Here is a 20,793-nt window from a genome sequence, read left to right as displayed (position 1 = left end):
TTGCTCATTAGAAGTGCTGTTATATGGGTGGAAATCGGGTAAATACTGCATTTTATTGATATCAGCAGAACTGACTTACATGGGGCCTGCGTGTTGTGTAGTCTTGCTTAATCTTTGTAATCATACCTGTCTATGTGAAAGACGCTATGCATATATTTGCATGTGTATGCAACCACACTTAAGCTGCGGCCCTCGGCATGCGCTGTGAGTATCATTGTGGCCCCCAGGGCTTCCAAAGTTGAGTAGCCCTGTTACAGAGTCTCTCTTCCTTTTAGGCCTTGTCTATAAGGGGAAATTGATGTCATAGCTATGCTGAAATAAGCTGTTCCTTTATAATTATTTGGCAGTAGTTTCCCATGTGGACCTTTTAGTCTGGAATAAAAATTACTTTTATTATATTTATTAGAAAAGAGTCTGTAATAGGAAATTCTGAATTAGATCAGACTTTCCTCAAAAGAGGAAATGTTTTAGAGCTAGAATTCTGGTTCAGGCTTATCAGACTCTTAAACATGTTCACTCTATTAGCAAATACATTAACAATAAATTCCCATAAAAGAAAAGACGAAGGGCACATCAAAATGTACTCTATTTCGCTAAACATGTACACAAACATTCTAAGTATTCCAGTTAAAGAAATAATGAAAATCGGGCCAATGTCAATAAGGACACAAATCCAACCCTGATTTCAGTAGCAGCAACACCCCCTTCCCAAACCTACCCTAAAATCAAGTATCAGAGGGGTAGCCGTGTTAGTCTGAATCTGCAAAAGCAACGAGGATCTGACATGCATCTGACGAAGTGGGTCTTTGCCCACGAAAGCTTATGCTCCTACTTCAGTTAGTCTATAAGGTGCCACAGGACTCCTCGTCGCTCCTACCCTAAAATGTCCACAAGAGATCCAGTTTCTCCAACTCTCACCTCAAGTAAATACCCAAGCAAACAGCTTAGCCTTAGAACATGTGAGGTGTGAATGCAGATTAGCTGTTTGCAGATTTTGAGTACAGGAGGCCTCTGACTTGCCACGCGATTGGTCCCTGGGGAAGCGTTGCAAGTCGGGAGCGTTGTAACTTGAACACTCATTTACGATAGGCGCCGTTCGCCGTCATAAATGCAGGCCGAGGACGTAAGTCAGGGGGGTTCGGCCCCTTTCACATGTACAAAAATGGTTGTAAGTGTGGGGGGGTCGGAACTTGGGCGGTCGCAAGTCAGGGGCCTCCTGTAACCAGATACCTGGGCACAGCATGGACCACTGCAGCTCAGGGAGGTTTTGAAAACCCATGAAATAATCCACAGTGATGTGTCCTGCTTCTCAGTTTTGGGTCTTCCCATACTGTAAACCTTGCTGTGCCTTTGGGTTTCTGTCTCAACAAATCCCTTTTTCATTTCCTCAGTTTCCCTGTATTTTTCCTTCACACCTTTCAACCATGGTATGAAGTAATAACGATTATTTTATTATTGGGACCTGGACTTGTATTGCTTAAACCTATTAGACCCCTCATAGCCCCCCCTTCTGATAGTCCGGCAAATCTGATAATCCAGCATCCCCCGGGTCCTAAAGGTGCCGGATTATCAGAAGTTTACTGTATTCATTGAACTGGCTTCTTGTACCAGCTATGGGGGCGTGGGTGCCATCTGGGCCATCTGTGGCATTCGGTGAGCAACTCATGGTGGTAGCATGGGTGGCATTCCCCCCTGCCCTTTGTAACATGAATATTGTGTGGGGGCCACCATTGACCCTCCGAAAATTCAAGCCTTAACAGAGGCAACACCGGGGGTGGGCGTGTGGTGGTTAGAGTGCACAAACACATTTCCCTTCCCTTCAACCCCCTTCTATTCCTGTCTGTTCACTGTTAGCCAGGCGCCAGGCCTCAATGCTGATCCCTGCCACCCAAACCACCAACATGTCTGGGAAACTGTGAAGAAGCAGAAAAGCACAATAGGGGTGAGATCGGATGCACTATGGTCTTCAGTCCAAACAATCGCAATGAAAACTCTCACCATCTACCCTAGGCAGCTCTAGCTATTATCACTTTCTTGAAAGCCACAGAGGTGGGAAGGGAACAGGTGCTGTAAGCCTCTGGGTACAGCCTGTCTCCTTCTGCTGTGTACTGCCATGGAGCCAACTGAATTAATACTGGAGCGATGTGGAAAAGCTTCATATTGCAGTGCAAGAAGTAAGGCAGCCCACCCCAGAAACCTTTTACAATAGTGTAACGGGGTGGCACTCACCTCCTGCAAGTGCCCTCTTGTAGCCGAATACATCTGCCTGCACTCCCTTAGTTTGTTAGCCTCTGAGCTATGAACTCACTGGTATTTCAGATTTGAAGTGCCCTTCTTTTTTTCTTTTATTTCCAGGAAATTGAAGAATGAGTTGTTGGAAGTGAGACGGAAAGGTGGAAACCGCCATTGCCATCAGGACCGTGGCAGGGTCTGTGTTCGCTGTCAAAAAAACCTGGGCTTTATCTTTGACAGGGGGGACCAGTGCTATGAATGTAAACTCAGAGTTTGCAACAAATGTCGAGTTTTGGGACATGATGGGAACTGGAAGTGCACAGTGTGTGCCAAGATTGCGTAAGTTTTGAAGCTTTTGTAAATATGGAATTAAAGTTTATCTGTTTATAAATTAGTTTATGCTGCTCTTTGACTCTCTGTGACAAAAGGGCATAACATAGCTCGCACACATAGAATGGTTAAATAGTACTCCTGTCATTACGATGCTAAATGATTGGAGTGAGTGAACTAAAAATAAGTGAAGATTATTGTTTTATGATACATCTGTTTACATTATTAAGGAAAAAATCCAATAATGTAAATATTACAACTAAAACTATGTAAGGTCCCAGATTGTTCTGCCTAATATGATCTGTTATTTTGCAAAAGAGAAGGGATGCAAAAATTGGAGTAAAAATACTTTCAGCAACACTTATATCCCTACCTCCTTAGCCTCTATGATATTAATACCTCCACGTCTGTTTGAAAGGCTTTAATGTAACATGTCTCGCCGTGCCTATAAAATTAGAATTCTGAAATGAATGGCATTCTGCCAAATGAACAGGGTAAGTCAACCTTTATTTTTCTTCCATTAGAATATAGAGGACCAGCAGATGTACCCGGCATCGCCTGGGTCTTTAATAGCAGTAATGTTTTTTTTTTTGGGGGGGGGGGGGAGGTAAATTAAAAGGAACATGCCCATGCTTTATTTACATGATTGTATAGGACAGGGGGATGGGAGAGTGTGGCTCAGGGAATGGGTTGGATTTGGGGGGGACCTCAGACAGAAGTGAGCAGTGTTGTCTTCAAGTTGTCATTGTTAAGTCCAAGTCGAGTCTCAAGTCACTACAGTTCGTCTCAAGTCGAGTCTCAAGTCCCTAAAGTCACTTCTGAGTCGAGTCTCAAGTCTTAATTTTAAAAATGTCAAGTCACTTTTGTACAAGCCATCAATGTTGTCATTTTCGGACAATTTTTCGGACAATTTTTTCACCAAGTCGATTTAACAAAATTAGCAAGTCTCAAGTCGAGTCTCAAGTCACAAACAATGAACCCGAGTCAAGTGTCAAGTCGAGTCACCTAGGTGACTTAAGTCGGACTTGAGTTCAAGTCGTGGGACTCGAGTCAACAACTCTGGAAGTGAGGGCATGGGGCCCAGGGCAGGGGGCTGAGAGGCTGGGCGGGGAGCTTACTGGGGTTGCCTAGGGTAGCGAGGGTGGTGCTGCTGTGGCAGCAGCTCATCCTAAGGGCCCAGGGCTGCACTTTCTAGCCAGCATCTCCTTCTGCAGGACCAAGGCTGCAGTCCCTTGTTAGCGGCTCCTCCTGGGAGGCTGGGGCTACATAGGCTAGCCCCGGCCTGTAGTTGGACTGGGGGTGGGTGAGACTCGGGGGGCCAGTTCCGGCTTCCAGCACTCCCTAATCCCCCATGTCCTGCAGCTTCCTGGGCAGGGGGTGAGGATCTGAGGGTGGGCCCCAGCTCACAGTGACCTCCTCAGGGTTGCAGGCTCTCTGCACCAGGTGGAGAGAGGTTCTAGGGGCCAATCCAGACCTCCCAGAGGTCCCCTGTGGCCTGTAGGCTATCAGTGGGGAAGGGCGAGGGTCCTGGGGCTGGCCCCAGCCACCAGTGTCTCCCCTCCCCCATGTCCTGCAGCCAGTGCAGGGGGAGGGGGGAACATGCCAGGAAAAAAAAAAAGGACCCTGAGAGTTGTTCAGCAAAAAAACCAGAGTGATCCCTTTAAACCGCGTGGTGAGGCTTTTTGGCCCTAACAAGTTGCCGACGGCCACCTACCATCTTGCCTCCCTGCACGGGGCCGGAGAGCTCCCCTGCGGAACCCAGTAAGCACTAAGGTTGCCAGGCTGCCTCTGTTTTGAGCTGGACAGCCTTGGATTTTCGCCTGCTGGCTGGGAAAAACATCTGAAAGTACCGGACCTTTTAGGTGTCTGGTATTTTCTGAATTTTTTTACCGGACAGGAGGCGAAAATACTGGACTGTCCGGTTCAGTACTGGACATCTAGCAACCCTAGCTGGGAGAGGGGGAAAGAATTTGGGATAGGGAACTAGTTACTCGGAGTGCTTGCAGGCAAGATGGCAGAATCCCTCAACATTATGCCATAGCTCTCGTTTGGATTTGTTCACTTGTATTTGTAGGAATCTTATTTAAGTTTTTTTTTCTAAGACTAGAGTTTTAGGTATTTTGAAAGAATTGCATTTGAATGAGGAGAGGGATAAGTGATGACAGAGGGAGAAGGCACTGAAATGAGTGGGAGCATGACATGAGGGGTATAGTTAGTCATTCAGTTTGCAGGGAATGAAAGAGGTGAGACTAAAGGGGCAAAGACCTCTTATGTTATTTTTCAGCTGTCTGGTGTGAAGCAGTGTAAGTTATCTAATTCCTTCATAGTGGTTGCATTGTGTGTGTATCTTGGCAAAACTGTTTCTCTTTCCTCCAGTAAACTAAATTTAATTTAGTATTCACAGAGGATTCCAAATTTGACACCACTGAAGAATGAAATTCTGTCTATTCACAAGAATGATGCAGCATGGGCAACATCCCTATCCTGCTCACACTCCTTGTAAGACTGAGGCTAGGTCTACATGGGGGTAGGTTCGAAATAAGATACACAACTCCAGCTACGTTAATTACATAGTCTGAGTCAAAGTATCTTAAATCAAATTTTGGTGCCATCTACACAGCAGGAGGTCGACAGGAGCACCCTCTCCCTTCAACTTCTCTTACTCCTTGTAAGAGCAGGACTACCTGCATTGACAGGAGTGCCCTCTCAGATTGAATTAGCATGTCTTCGCTAGACCCGCTAATTCAAACCCTGGAAGATTGATTGTGGCAGCTTGCTCTTCTCTGTAGTGTAGCCATGGCCTAAGGGGGCAGTTTTGACACTACTCTTCCAGTTCTTTGCTCTGGTAATCTAATTTGTGACTTTCCTGCTGAAATGGTCACCTATGTGCTATTAACTTCTATTTTGGACTTGTAAACCTGTCTGCTGTGAAATGAGATCAACCAAGTGCTCTTACATGGGACATTAAGCTGCTATTGGACAAGAAAGACTATTAGTCATTGCAATTGTAGTCCATAGTTTTAACCCATGATCTGTAGGTGAATGGCTCAGCATCTCATTATGTTTGAATCATCTGTTTTTTCTACAGTAAGCTTCAAAAGCATTTCTGTTCAAATCATTGCAAAGCCTACTATGGTACAGTAAAGTATTGTTATTGGTGTGTTTACTGAAAAAATGACCCATGCTTTTCCCTCATGGCTGGACATATCTCTGATCTAAGTATATATTCAAATTAAAATGGTTGTCAAACCACAGCCATGAGAGGAAATCTGAACATCACCTGCCAGTTATCCCTATCTCTTTCTTTAATAAATTTCCATCTTTCACTTTATTTGATCTCGGTCCTGCCTACCATCAGAGGAATCCATGGCATTTCATGAGCAATAAGAAGACATCTTGTCACATAATCCATAACAGATTTTCAGCACTACTCTAAAATTATAGAGGCTTTCTATTCAGATGTCAAAAAATCTGGAGAAAAATTAGGCAAATTATAAATACTCTGCCTTTGTCTCCAAATTATTTTAAATATTTATAGTTTTAAAGAAAATGATAAAATATGCAATTACTTATCAGACAAATGGAAAGAATAATATTGCAGCATCATAGTATCTGAAGGAAAGAGGAAAGACCATGTCTTAAAATTTCAACAAAACTTTAGTACCGTCAAACCCCCACAACAGCATTTACTTTCCCAGAGTGCCAACAGATAGTTCCAGCTCCCCCAGAACACCACTTTGTTTTAATTGCCCCACGCTGTCTCTCAAACCACACTTGCCTTCAGCCCTGCTAGTGGAGGAAGGGAGGCGGTCATTACAATACATTTGCTACATATTAGAACCCTCAGAAGAAAATCACCTTATGAAGAATTTCATCACATTCTGTGGGTGGAAATTTAAATATAAATCAGCGAGAGCTCCTCAAGTATTTTTAACTACAACATAAAAAACCTGGATTTATATGCAAATTATATTCTAAAAGAACTATATGTCATTAGAAAACTGAACACTCTTATTCATGGTCTGAAACAAGAGAATCAGTTATCTTATCACCTGGAGCATCCCCATTTTAAATTAAAGTGGATCAAAGTTGCAAAAGCTCCCAAAAAGTCATGGAATACAAACTCAGATTGCCCCACATTCTTTGTTTTGTTGCCCTGTGTAATGCAACATAGCTAAGATTGTCAAACTCAATATTTTGTTTATAGAATTTTGACAGATAAGAGTACGTCTAGACTACCGCGTTTTGTCGACGGAAGTTTTGTCGACAGATACTGTCGACAAAACTTCCGTTGACAAAGAGCGTCCAGACACATTGAGTTCTGTCGACAAAGCAAGCTGCTTTGTCGACAGAACTCCGTAGTCTGGACGCAGTGTTACAGGCAATAACACCTTCTGTCGACAGAAGGTGTTATGCCTCGTAAAATGAGGTATACCAGCGTCGACAAAACTGCTGAGTTCTGTCGATGTTATGTCGACAGAACTCAGCGGTAGTCTAGGTAGTCTAGACACACCCTAATATTGCTGTTTATTTTGAAGCATTTTTCCCAAAATTTTCTCTTTCACAGTTGAGGGTAACTGGGGGGAGAGAGAAGCAATATATCTTGAGATTGAAAAAATTAAAGTTTTACAACCATTAAAACACACATTGTAACCCTCACATGTCAGAATATTAGAGATTGATTTAAGGATATTTTATTTGTATAAGTTCTCAAACAGCATTTTTCATACTTTACCTACCTTTTAATTTTTTTACTATTATTGATGGAAATGTTTTTGCTGGTTTGTGTCCATGTTTACTAACATTTACTAATAACAATCCTGTCAATACTAAATATAGTTTCTAGTCACCTCTTCATAAAGTTAAGATCTTCTATAGTTTTAATCACAGTAGTATTTAAGTACTTCCTGGATAAATTGAATCAATATTGTGAGGTCCCACATGGTCTTCAGAGAGTTTTCTCCTCTTCTCCCGTTCCTGCATAAGGACCCCGTTGTATCAGTAGCTTTCTCAGGCGAATAGTAACTGATAAATGTTTATTTTTGGATTGAAGCTTTGCATTTTAACTGGATGTTTTGGTGTATTTACTAAAATTCCCTCAATAAAATCTTAGTTTGTGTTTTTAAACACATCTGTTTATCGAGGTGCCAGTGATAGTTTGTGCAAAGTCCTGTTCTGCGGTCAAAATACTAGGAAGCTTGGTTTGAAACTTCAGGCTATAAATATTCCTAATTATATGTGTATGGCCTACAAGCCCTACATCTTTTAGTTCTGGTGAATGACTAAATAAGTGAGGTTAAATGCCTGGCCAGCTAAGTTTCCATAGCAGTACAAAACAGAAATGAGGAATTTTCTCTGAATCTTTGAAATAAGTATGCTGTCTCCAAGTAACAGGAAAAGTCATTAGTAATGTTAATTACTTTTGATAGCACAGCAAATCTAAAACCTGAAAATTTTCAAACAAGTCAAGACAAAAATCTTATTGTGGTTCTTAATTGTTTTTAAGTTCAGTGACTCTACAGTGACAATTTCATTAACTTTTGTATTTAAATTACACAATTTCTTTTTCTTTCCTCAAAAGTATATTGCAGATATTCTGTGTGGAAACAGAAAGGGGTCTGTGTGTTTGCTTGCACATGCGTGTGGGTGTGTAAAGATGGTTGGTTGACTAGATAGTAGTTAACAGTGAGAGTTTTATCACCAGGAGCAAATCTCACTAACCATAAAGTGGAGCAAGTTACCATAAGCAAAGTCCCTGATCAGCCCTGGTTGAATCCAGTTTTCAGATCATGAGTGTGGAGCCCTGCCTCTATTAGATGTTTTCTCCTACCTATGGTTCCCCATCAGCCTTTCTAATAGGTTCTTCATAAACATCTGTGCAATGAGAGAGAAGAAGAAAGGCAGAGTTAACCACTTTACTTTAAAGGGTGTCTGTTACAGCCCTTGTTTTCTCTCAAGGCACAGTTCTGGAACTAACCTCCTTGTCCAATGATACTTTTTCAAAGTAAGTTGTAAAACTGGATGAGTTCCTGTCTGAAAATTCTACTATTTAGACATTTGTTTTCATCCTGAGTGGGGATAAAAGGTCAACATTTCATAACTTTCACTTCCATGAAATGTTAAGAGTAGGGATGTTAGCTGTTGGGTAATTGAATAGTCAAGTAACCACGTGAAATCTTATCAGTTACTCAACTATTCTATAGTCCCTGGGGATGGGGGCTAGCAGCCAGTTCATTCCAGCTCCACTCCCAGGGAGCCCCCTGCTATCCCATGCTGCTGCTTCTGTATCAGATGCTGCAGCACGGGGTGGTGGTAGTCCCAGATGCTGCTGGGGGGTGGGAAGGAAGAGGGGGAAGGACCCCATGGGGTGGGGAGGCTGGGAGCCCTATGTACAGGGGCTGTTGCCGTGAAGCAGTCACTGTCCATGGTGGTGCCAGTACTGGCCGCAGCCAAAGGCTATGCCAACAGCACCCCCTATCTGCTGGGGGTGAGGAGGAGACATTTCCGAGCTCCTGGTGGACAGAGGCTGAAAAATGTTAAATTTAAATTAAATGGACATGGGCATCCCCAAAACTTATTTTCTTAGTTCTAGAAGAGTCTGCTACCAAATACAACATCCTTTGGCAGCAGAGAATAAGTGAATATGTTATTTGGGAATGTAGGCTTTTGAATAATGGCACACACAAATGAGGCATTTAGTTCTGGACATGGGACTAGGTAAGATTATGACTAATATGTGATAGTTCAGTTGAAACCCAAAATAAAATATACAGTACCCCATCTCATTCAAATACAATTTAAATGACTGGACCTGTTTATAGTAGGGCTGGTCAAAACTTTTCTATCAAAACTATTTTCAATGGAAAATGGAGCTTTCAATAAAATGAAGGTTTTAAAAACAGTGTCTGCTTTTATAAATAACAATAATTTTTCATTAAAAAACTCAAATGCTCAAAACAAAAAATATTTGGCAAAAATAAAACAAAAATTCATTTTTTGCTGTTCAGTTTTGAAACAAAGGGCAATATTTCTGCCCCAAAACACCAAATCTGTTTTTACCCTATTTTTTGCTATTCCATTCATAATAAATTGCAATGCCAGACCCCAACACGGTCCCAGTTTGCAATAATGCTTCAGCCAAGTTTATCACAGGATATCTGAGTTCATTTAATTAGAAAAGGCAATTCATTGAATCATCAGTACTCTCTCCAAGTGGCACCTAAAAGCAAAATCTACATTTGGATTTTATTGGATGTGGCAAATGTCTAGTATAATTTGTGCTGCCTGCAGAACAAGTAGAAGCCGCTGACAGAAATTCCACTTTAATTTTGGCAACAAATGCTGTTGGGACGTTTTATCTAAATTGAAGCATTTAATAAGGCTAGACATTGTTTTTGTGGGCTTTAACAACCCTTCTGTTTAGTTGCATACATCCTTCTCATCTTGAAGAAACTTCATTGTGAGATCTGCATGACTGATTAGATGTCAGACAAGATTTGCCCATCACCAGGAATCTGTTAGTTCACTGGTTCTCAATCCATGACCCACAGACCATTGGTGAACTGCAGATGAATTTTGGGTGGTTTGCCAATTGATTGCCTAAAAATTAACTGTACAGATTTTTGAAGCATGTTGGGCACTGCTACTTTTAAAATAGCCTATTTTCTATTTATGAGAAAGAACAAAAAGTTAATTATTGTAACAGATCCTTTACATAATACATCTCAACTTTTTAACTTCTAACACCTCCACACAATGATTTCTATCTTAGGATATACTCTTGCTGCAAAAGCTACTAGTAGAGCCACCACTCACAAATATGGAGCTGGTGCCCTACTTGCAGAAGTCCTTGCTCCTGAGAAAATTTTCAGATCACTGTTCCTGAAAACGGAAACTGAAAGCTAAACAGAGAGGGAGTGGGGTTGTAAAAGAAATCTTTTCATGTTAGTTTGAGTAGGCATGAAACCATGTGACAGTGAAGTGTTATAAGGGACTCTGAAACTAACTAACTCAGTCTTAAAACGTTTAAGAAACACTGGATTAGGGGTTTATTATAGGAGTGGGTGAGTGAGGTTCTGTGGCCTGCAATGTTCAGGAGGTCAGACTAGATGATCATAATGGTCTCTTCTGGCTGAAAGTCTCCGAGTGTGTGGTTTGGAAGGAATGCACCTGCTTTCTTACATTAAAGGAAATTTTGGTGATAGAAGACTTGGGAAAATAAGATATTCTAGTAAGAAAGAAACAGCAGCTTGGGGTTTCAATGTCAGATTCGGGAGTAACCTTGGAAAGAGTTAATGAACTTTATAGCTCAATTTGGAATGGGTCAAAGGCAAGACAGAATGTTACGAGACGCATGTAAAATACTAAACTTACATTAAATCTTGGTGAGTAGTGATAATACATATTCATTATCACACCCAGGAAAAATTGTTGTTCCTGCTAATCAGAAGTTCCAGTGAAGAATCAGTTTATTTTCTAAACTGTGTTGAGTTAAAAACAAAACAAAATAATTGAGTGGAAATGATTTTCTCTATGCCTTTCGGACAATGACTGATTTCTATTTATTTTTGTTGCATTGTCATCAATAGGCTGCAAAGAAAGAGATAAGGCACTAATGTTTCATTATCTCATTTGCAGGCATGTGTCTGTATTTTGATTTTTTTTTAACTTATACTGGTAATGCTCAAATAAAATTAATCTATAAGTGGATGTGAGAGAATTGTATTAGTGTGAATGCTTCTTTGACAATAGACCCCTATTCAGTACTTCTCACACTTTACCCAGAGGAAAAAAAACTTCTCTATTAAGTTGAAGCAAAATACAGGACTATGTAGCACTTTAAAGACTAACAAGATGGTTTATTAGATGATGAGCTTTCGTGGGCCAGACCCACTTCCTCAGATCAAATAGTGGAAGAAAATAGTCACAACCATATATACCAAAGGATACAATTTAAAAAAATGAACACACATGAAAAGGACAAATCAAATTTCAGAACCGAAAGGGGATGTGGGGTTCGGGGGGAAGGTAGATGTCTATGAACAAATGATATTAGAGGTGATAATTGGGGAAGCTATCTTTGTAATGGGTAAGATAACAATCTAACAATCTAGTTATCTTACCCATTACAAAGATAGCTTCCCCAGTTATCACCTCTAATATCATTAGCTCACAGACATCTACCTCCCCCCCCCCCCCATCCCCCTTCGGTTCTGAAATTTGATTTGTCCTTTTCATATGTGTTCATTTTTTAAAATTGTATCCTTTGGTATATATGGTTGTGACTATTTTCTTCCACTATTTGATCTGAGGAAGTGGGTCTGGCCCACGAAAGCTCATCATCTAATAAACCATCTTGTTAGTCTTTAAAGTGCTACATAGTCCTGTATTTTGCTTCAGCTACACCAGACTAACACGGCTACATTTCTATCTCTATTAAGTTGGAGTCTTGTCTGAGTAAGGACAATTGACCAATGCCCTAGAGTTATCTGTAATCATATCCATCCACATGCAAACTAAATATGATTCTCTTGAGCTCACATGTTTGTAAATAATGCAGCTTTGGGAAAATCATGCTCTAATGGAGTAGTGCAAGATTTAAAAACAAGAACAGTTACTCAGAATTTGTTTCTTTAAATGAACAGGCAAATTCTGTCATGCAGTGGCCATCTACTGCCATGGATTCGCTCCTGGGAAATCCTTCCCTTCCCTCAGAAAAGGGACAAGATGGGATTAAATATTTTTCTGGGCCAGGGAGGGCATTGCGGGGTCTGGATGTGAGGGGAATTAGATGGGGGTGGGGTGCTTACCTGAGGACACACATGACTTGGCCCCCTTGCCACTCCCGGGCCTCACTCTGCACCACTATGGGAGTGGCAAGGAAAAGCTTCTGGGGAAGCACATTGCCGCTCTGCCTTTTACCCACCACATGGGAGGGTGAGTAGCAGTGCGCAGAATTGCTTCTTTCATACCTTGGATGTTCCTGGATTAGGGACAACTGGAGTACGGAAGTTCAAGTGCATTTGATGTTTCTGTGAACAGGCGAATAAATGTGTTGGCTTGGATATCATGGTAATCAAGCACAAATTGGTCATGAACACAAATGAAGCTAAATCAGTGTTCTGAGTGAGCACGCATGGGAAATACTCAGCGTCCCCTAGCTCAATGCAGCATACAATTCTGCCCTTAACAGTTACAAGATTTTACAGAAATTATAGCACCTGGTCATGCAGTATTTCTTTGGGGAATAATATGGGAAGAGTGTATCTAGTCTAGTCTTAACTAGTTTGAAATTGAACATTGGTTGCACACTGCAACTAAACATGTCTGGAGGGTATTCATTGAGGTGTCAATGAGAGTGGCAACACATAATAGGACCATGTACTATCATTTGCATTTGTAAAGCTAGCAATTAACATCAACAACACATCTTACAGACTATTACAGCACAGCATAGGACTGCTTTGCTGCCTGAACAGACTCTCATGGTTGGGCATTCTTCTAGGTGCCTCAGAGAAGCAGCATTCTGCAGATCAGTAGTTATCACAAAATGTACTTATTGTGAACTTGGGCGTTGTAACTAATTGACCCAGGTGCTGTCAATTGCAAATGTTTTGAAAAGAGGTTTCTTAACAGACTGGAAGAGTGCTTTACAGACATTAATGTTTCATGTATGAGTAGCACTAACTTTTATTAAAAAATTTAAAAGTTTATTGGGGTAAATGTGTAAACAATTCGGAGTACCAAGGATTTTGTCAACCAATATTGACTGTATTTCCATATTTCTTGATTTGTCAAGATATAGTCTTATAAGAGCCTGAGAAAAAACAGCTAAGGGATGTAGAAAGTGATACTCTTCACAAGCTATAAGCCAAGAATACTGGAAATGTAGCCAACATAAATTAACTTGGAGGATGTTAAAGTAGGATTTTTAAAATGTATTTTAATGTTTATATGTGGGAATAATTCTTGTCCAGGAGAGGGAAAATTGTCCTTTTAGTGCATAGATTTTTCTTGGTCACTTGGTGTTGCTATCGGAGCCATAGAAGTGTAGAGCTGCTTTGTAGTTTTATACCTATGACAGAGTGCTGGGAGCTAGCTGGTGAGCAGCACTCTGATCACTTAGGCATCAATCAGCTCCCCCGGAGAAGGCTGACTGGGGATGTGAAAGGTAACTGGCTGGTTAGAATGGGAGGTTGGCTTAGCCAATTAGCCAATCAGCAGATCGGTATAAAAAGGACACAGGAAGAAAGTATTAGGGAACACACGGGTAACCAAGTCCAGTGGAGCCCAGAGTATGCAGAGATCTCAAGGAAGGAGACTTCTGTTCCTCCCAGTCCTGCAGGAAAGGGATGGAGGTAGAGAAAGAAGCACTGTAGATAATATTGCTTCATGGGATAGTGTTAGTGACAGGAATATAAATCAAATGAAGTTGCCACTCAATAGACAGAGTCTGAGAACTTTCTGGTGTGACAGGTTGTCACCTTCAGGTTACAGTCTGGGAGCTGTGAAAAAAGTTGTGCTCTCTAATCCCCCAAGTGAGCAGGTCTCTCTCACACTGCTTTTCTGGTGATTGTCAGTCTGTCCAGGCCTTGTTATTGCCTGACACGAGAGCAGGTGGAATCACACATCTAAGTGAGCTACCTGAGTGCTTTACCTCACCCACTCAAGGACAGACACAATGAAACAGTCAGTTACCCAGCTCGCTCCCCAGCCTTTCCCCCTTGCTGGAGTTTAAGCCTAGAATTATACCATCTTGCAGTGCTCAGAAATCTGTACAATATATGCTCATTAATATATTCACTTTCCCCTCAATGTGGGAAAGATATGCAACAGCTGTTGTTCACAGAGCTGAGAGCTTTTCTTTCATATTTCAGACAATACACAGTGTTTTAGATAAAATTATAAAATAGATTTATTAACTCGAGAAAGATAGATTTTAAGTGATTATAAATTATAGTAAATAGATCAAAGCAGATTACCCAGCAAGCAAATAAAAAACCACAAACTAAATTTTATACAATTTACATAGGTTTTGTATTGGCAATTTCTCACCCTTACTGATGATACGGTCCACCAAATTTTCATACGCAGGCTAGAAATCCCGTTACTCAATTCAATTTTTGTTTCTCATGTTTTTCCCAGGAGTTCTCTTGTGCCCTGAGATGTCACTCCCCACCTTATTTAGCTTTTTCATATCATGGAAACTCTTTGCTTGAAGCTAAGTTGCATTCAGTTTGTGGAAAAATACAGATACCAAAATGGAGTTTAGTGTCCTGAGGCCTGGCCACATTCCCTTGAATGCCTTGGCTGAGTGACAGTAGCCATTACTCCTAAGCTGGCTGAAACAGTGGAACACCCATGAAAAATTTGGATGTACTGTAAGTGATTTGCCCAGCATCACACAGGAACTCTGTGCAGAGGCAGCAATAGATACCAATTCCCCAGAGCAACATTCATCTCCCTTAATCATAAAATCCTCCTTTCTCTTCCTGCAGTTCCTTGCCTCAGGCGCTACAAACCTTCCAACTTTTCTGCAAAAACAAAGCAGAGGTTCTGCAGACAACAGGGTCTGGTGGGGGTTGGTCTGGTGGGGGTTTCCCTGGTAGAACCTTCTGCTCCTTGGCCCTGAGCTTGTCTTTGTCTCCTACTCCTTTTTGCCTCAACTTGCCTCTTCACCATGCCTTCCTTGCCTCCTCTCTATCCCCCATCCTATCTTTTAATAGACATTTGTTGAGGGATGACATAGAAAACTAAAAACTGAAAATATTTGTTGTACTTTAAATAAAAACCCAAGAACTTCTAACTTCTGTTTATGATCGCAAATGTTTTGATGTCTGTTTTTTCCTGAACCCCTGAAAATGTTGATCCAAATGAATTTTTGTGCAAGCTTCCATTTAACCAAAAAGCCACTTTTCACTTGGGGAATGGGAGTGTTCATGATGTTTCTACTAGATATATTCACTCTTATATTACATTTGTTGAGCTAACATGTTTCTTTAGCTTGTATTGTACAACTGTAATCCACAGCTGTATATGTGTATGTTGGGTGGACAACATCCTGAGGATTTACGAAACAGTTTTGGCTGGTTGGATGAGTTCATGTGTACATTTTGTTTTTTCTTTCTTTCTCATGTAGACAGCTAAGAATAGTGACAGGTGAATGGTTTTTTGAAGAAAGAGCAAAGCGCTTCAAACAATCCAACCTCCTTGGAACTGATGTTGTCAGACAGTCCATCCTACGCAAAGTTCCAGGTAAAAAATAAGAACACACAAGAAAAGTTCTCTGCGTAGATCTATGTTTTAAACCTACTTATCAAAATGTTTGGCTAAGTGCTTTATCCTTCATATTTTAGAATTAATAGCCCATGTCAATACTTTTTAGAAGAATCATAGATTTTAAGGTCATCTAGTCAGACCTCTTGTACAGGTTGAACCTCTCTAGTTTGGCACAGAACCAGAGAATTTGCTGAACCATAGGAAATCAATATTGTCTAGCAGCTTTACCAACACTTCCACTGCTTACTGGGCTCCTAGAAGACATTTAAGGGTAAATTAGAGCTAAATAACAGCACAAAATACTGAGAGCCAGGGCTTGTGGCTGTAAACAAACTTTATGGGACTGCAGGAAACTTGGCCACACCCATTATAATTATAAGTGGACATCTGGCCAACTAAACTCATGCCGGACCACAGATGTTGCTGGACCAGAAGGTGGTGGACCAGAGAGGTTCGACCTGTACAGCATAGGCCACAGAAATGCCCCCAAATAATTCCTGGAGTATATCTGTTAGTAAAACATTCAGTCTAGATTTAAAAGTTGTCTAATGGTTAATTTTCACCAGTGCCAAACACACACACATTGTTTGCTTGCACCCACTTTACCATAAATCTAGATATCTATGTGACCTCTCCCGTTCATTTAATTACTACTTGCTCTACAAACTTTATCATTGATGATTGCATGTTTTTCTTCTAGGTCATTACTAGAAGTGTTGAATAGCATAAGGGCCAAGAACAATCCTTTGCAGGTCCCCACTGGAGATATACTCATTTGATGATAATTTCACCATTTACAATTACATTCTGAGACCCATCAGTTTTTCATCCATTCAGTGTGTGCCCTTTTAATGTTATGTCATTCTAGCTTTTAAAATAAAATGTTGTGTGGTGCCAGATCATCTGCCTCATGGAGCTCCAAGTCTATTACATCAACACTTTACCTTTATCAATTTAACTTTTATTAATCTCCAAAGCAAAAAAGTGTATCAAGTTAGTTTGATGGGATCTACTTTCCATAAATCCATGCTGATGATAGGCACTAATTATATTACCCTCCTTTATTTTTTTTATAAATTGAGTCCCATGTCAGCTGCCTCATTATATTGCTGGGAATCAATATCAGACTGACAAGCCTGGAATTACCTGGATCATCCTGTTTACCTTGTTAAAACATTGGCAGGTCAATAGCTTTCTTCTGGAACTTCCCTGGTGTTCCAAGTGTTATTGAAAATCAATATTGACAGTCTACCGAACCCCTCAACCAGCTCTTTTAAAACTTTTGAGTGCAAATTATCTTGATAGGCTGATTTTAAAATGTCTAACATTAGTAGCTTCTATTTCTTCATTTCTCTAGTATTTCAAGAGAAAGTTAGAGTGTTATCCTATGACATGATTACCTAATCTTTCCTCCTCAGGTGCACAACAGAAATACTTATTGAAGAGTTTTTTCCTTTGTTTATTATTATTGATAATTCTACCATTTTCATCTGAATGGAATGATACCATTTTTAGGTTTCTTTGTGTTCCTACTATACTTTAAAATCTCCTTATTGTCCCTAATTCTGTTGGCCATAGATTTCTCCCTTTGTCCCTTTGCTTCCCTTTTGTATAGTTCATATTCATTACTAGCAACTTTCCATTTGTCTTTATTTGTCCCTTCCCTTCTAAACCCAATTGCTTTTTAAAATCAATGTGACCTTCTTGATGCTGGGTTTGAGGCTTCTTTGGCTTCTAGTAAAGTATTCCTAAAGTATTCTCAATTATCACTGAACTTAAATACTAATTATGCATTAGTGATCTTTTTAATTTTTCAATTAAGGTCTGAACAATACTAGATACTTTATTCAGAACAATGAAAAGAACACCCTGAGGAGCTTACACGATCCCAAGCTCTTGACCTAAATAAACCTAGACAAATTATTGAGTAGTGAAAAATCTCTCAGATTTCATTTTCTCAGTCCTTACATCCAGAGATTCTAGCGTGAATAATGCTGCTCTAAACTGTAATTCTAAATTGTAATTCTCTGTACTGTACTAGACTTTCTTCTTATTTTTCCTGGGGGAAGACTCACTAAGTACGAGATGACTGGCTGTATACCAGCTTATGGCTACCTCTTCATTCTGAGGCAACATCTTGATTTTTCCCATCTCCTGTCTACCCGCTGCATATGCACAAACATGTTGAGGCATGAATAACGTGGTCTGTTTCACTGATCCTACAGGGGACAGAGCATAAGACATGTCTCAGAACTGCTTGCACGTCTCACCTTCACTACAGCTTCACAAGGTTAAAGATTAAGACTTATTTCTGAATACAAGGATCCCGTCTCTCATCTGAACTATTTTAACACTTGATCCAGGTGCCACCATCTGAGTACAATCTGTGTTACCATGTAGTATTTATCATATTCAGCAGTTAAGTTACAATGCATTTAGGAAGCAGGAGGGCTGACTGCCATTTAAAAAATAATTATTATGAATTCTGATATTTTATTTGGGAAAATACTGACCTGTCTGGTGTGTGTGCCACCTTAGGAGTTATCTATTGGCATATAACTTGCATCTTGGTTTTCTATTTGTTTCATGCAACATTTCAAGATGTATATTTTGTTTTTTATTGCTATACTTGTATATTTATATTTTTGTTAGCTGTATAATGAGAAGAAAAAGTAATGTCCAAAGTATTTGTGTCAACATTTTCCTCCCTGTTGAAAATATTTTTAATGCAGAGAATGTGTTCTCTCTCACTTAGCAGTGAACGAGCCATCAACTGCAAAGTGGGTTTTTTTTATGTTCTCCCATCACTAAATTTATTTAATTTATTAATTTATCAGAACCAAAGTTGGGGGCATAATCCAATGGAAATGTTGTTGTTTATTTGCTTGGTTTGTTTTTCAACAACAACAGTCCACCTGCACCAAATTTGTAAAATAACTACATTAAAATTGGTTATTTATGTGATGCTTTCCCTTTTAAAAAAGGAATGGGAGCTATGCAAAAACGGCTTAGTGATAGTCTTAACAAGATTTTTTATTAGTTAAAAACAGACTTTCTAGTATATCAGATGAACACTTCGCATATGTTGCTTTTATTTATTTTAATGTTTTTTCTTCTCCAGATACTGTTCCTGTTAAGACAGAAGGAGGACAAGCTAAAGATGATGCTCAGGAGAAAGTAGAACAAAGGCCAGATACACCAGCTTCCTCCACAAGTGGGCAGAAATCAATGTTCAGTGGACCCCGGAAGATAGGGTAAAGCCTTGACCTTTGGAAACTAATAATTCAAGTACATAACTTCTGATCAGATTTTCTTTTGAGTCTCTCCAGCCTCTCTCCAATATTCCACATCAGACCAAGATCTCCCAGGGTTAGATACATTCTACTTTGAAACAATTGCTATAATTAGACTGCAGTCTCCTAGGAAATGCAGCTATAATTACCTTTTGCTACAAGGTAGCAGCAAAAGGCAGTGGCAACTATTGGATTTTTCCTCCTGGTAAGAGGTTACACTTTAAATAGTCTATAAGTGTGCTTGTATTCTGAAGGTATGGCTGTAAAAATGGCACCCTGAAGATCCATGTTTATTTCCTCTCAGTGGCTTTCACATAAAATTAGCTCACTTTACAAGTGAAATGCTGTTTTGCCCCTAACCTCCAGCTTGATAAACTCACCTTGGGGTCTGAGAGCTGTGTTTTCCTTTTAATGAATCCTCATCAATAAATAAAGATATTGTTTGGAATGTTATGGCCTCAGTGATATCTATGCAACCCATTATCCTTAGGATATCCCCTCAATAGCACTGTTTGCAGAGAGCAAACAATATATGTGTTATGGAGTTACATAGTTATTACTGGGGCATAAATTGAGCAAACTTTGTAATATAGATCCTGTAGTCACTTTTCATTGGAAAAGCACGTTTTTAAGAGTTTGGTAATTACTACTGATTGAGTTGCTATCCAGATGCACCTACAGCATATAGTATATGTAAATTATGAGGGCTGTGATGGTCAAGGGAATAGAGACATGAACTGGACTTCTGACGATCAGAAACGTTACTTGATTTTGCCTCATTAACATTGCATAAAACAAGAAGCTACTGCTTCTGAGTACCTTTGTGCAGATAAAGAGGGTACAACTTAAGGAACTGGCTGCACTAAAAACTGCATTTAATTATGGATTAATTATGCAGATAATAGTCATGGTGAAGGTATACTGAAAGTTTGCCTCCTTACTGCAGTGGAACATTTACCATCTTTGCTGTGAATAGTTTATAGCACAGTAAATAAATAATTAGCAAATTGATTTATGCCTGCTTCTTATCTTCCCTTTTTGATTGCAATTCACACCCGAAAGGGAAAATCTGTTATGGATAAAAAGTTCAGTATTTCAAGTGACAAATCAGAAGGTAGGAAAACATGGGAATTGTCACATTGGATCAGACTCAAACTGCAACGAATCTGGTATCCTGTCACTGACCTTGGCCCAATGCAGGTACTCAAGAGGAAAGTGTACGAAGCTCTCACTAGGCAATTTGGAGTAATCTGTCCCTCTTGTTACATCTTACCCTGGTGTCTAAGAGTTAAAGTTTGGCTGAATCCCCAGACACAAGGTTTAGTGACCCTCCAAAATTGTATCATTCTTCTTCAGAACACTGGACAGTCTTGTTATACATGTAAATATTCAATAGCTTTTTGAATCTTGATGAATTCTTTGCTTCTACAGCCAAAGTATTTTATTTGATCAATTGTAAATTTGCTTACTTTTAATTTGAGTGTCCCCTTGTTCTTGTGTTAGGAGAGAGGAAGAATAGAAGCTCCTGATCTACTTTTTCTCAGCCATTTTTGTTGTTTTGCATATTTTTGTAATACCACCTTTTATTTATCTCCTTTCTATGATAACGAATCTCAATCATTTCAGCCACATGAGCATTTTTCCAGCTCCTCTAATCATT

General features: G+C 40.0%; 1 protein-coding gene across 4 annotated transcripts in view; it reads left to right on the top strand.

Moving 5' to 3' along the window:
* Nucleotides 1-20,793, top strand: part of SYTL5 (synaptotagmin like 5) — a 153,719-nt gene that overhangs the window by 81,275 nt on the left and 51,651 nt on the right. For all 4 annotated transcript variants that reach the window (XM_089774612.1, XM_089774611.1, XM_089774615.1 and 1 more), the window contains exons 3-5: nt 2,356-2,571; nt 15,701-15,816; nt 18,962-19,094. In XM_089774612.1, coding sequence (XP_089630738.1) covers nt 2,356-2,571; nt 15,701-15,816; nt 18,962-19,094 — 465 coding nt within the window. The remainder of the gene's footprint in view (nt 1-2,355; nt 2,572-15,700; nt 15,817-18,961; nt 19,095-20,793) is intronic.

This window comes from Pelodiscus sinensis, chromosome 1 (assembly GCF_052426305.1).
Source record: "Pelodiscus sinensis isolate ZL-2025 chromosome 1, ASM5242630v1, whole genome shotgun sequence".
Taxonomy (NCBI): Eukaryota; Metazoa; Chordata; order Testudines; family Trionychidae; genus Pelodiscus; species Pelodiscus sinensis.
The sequence above is the reverse complement of the archived record's forward strand: the minus strand, read 5'-3'. Positions and strand labels throughout refer to the sequence as shown.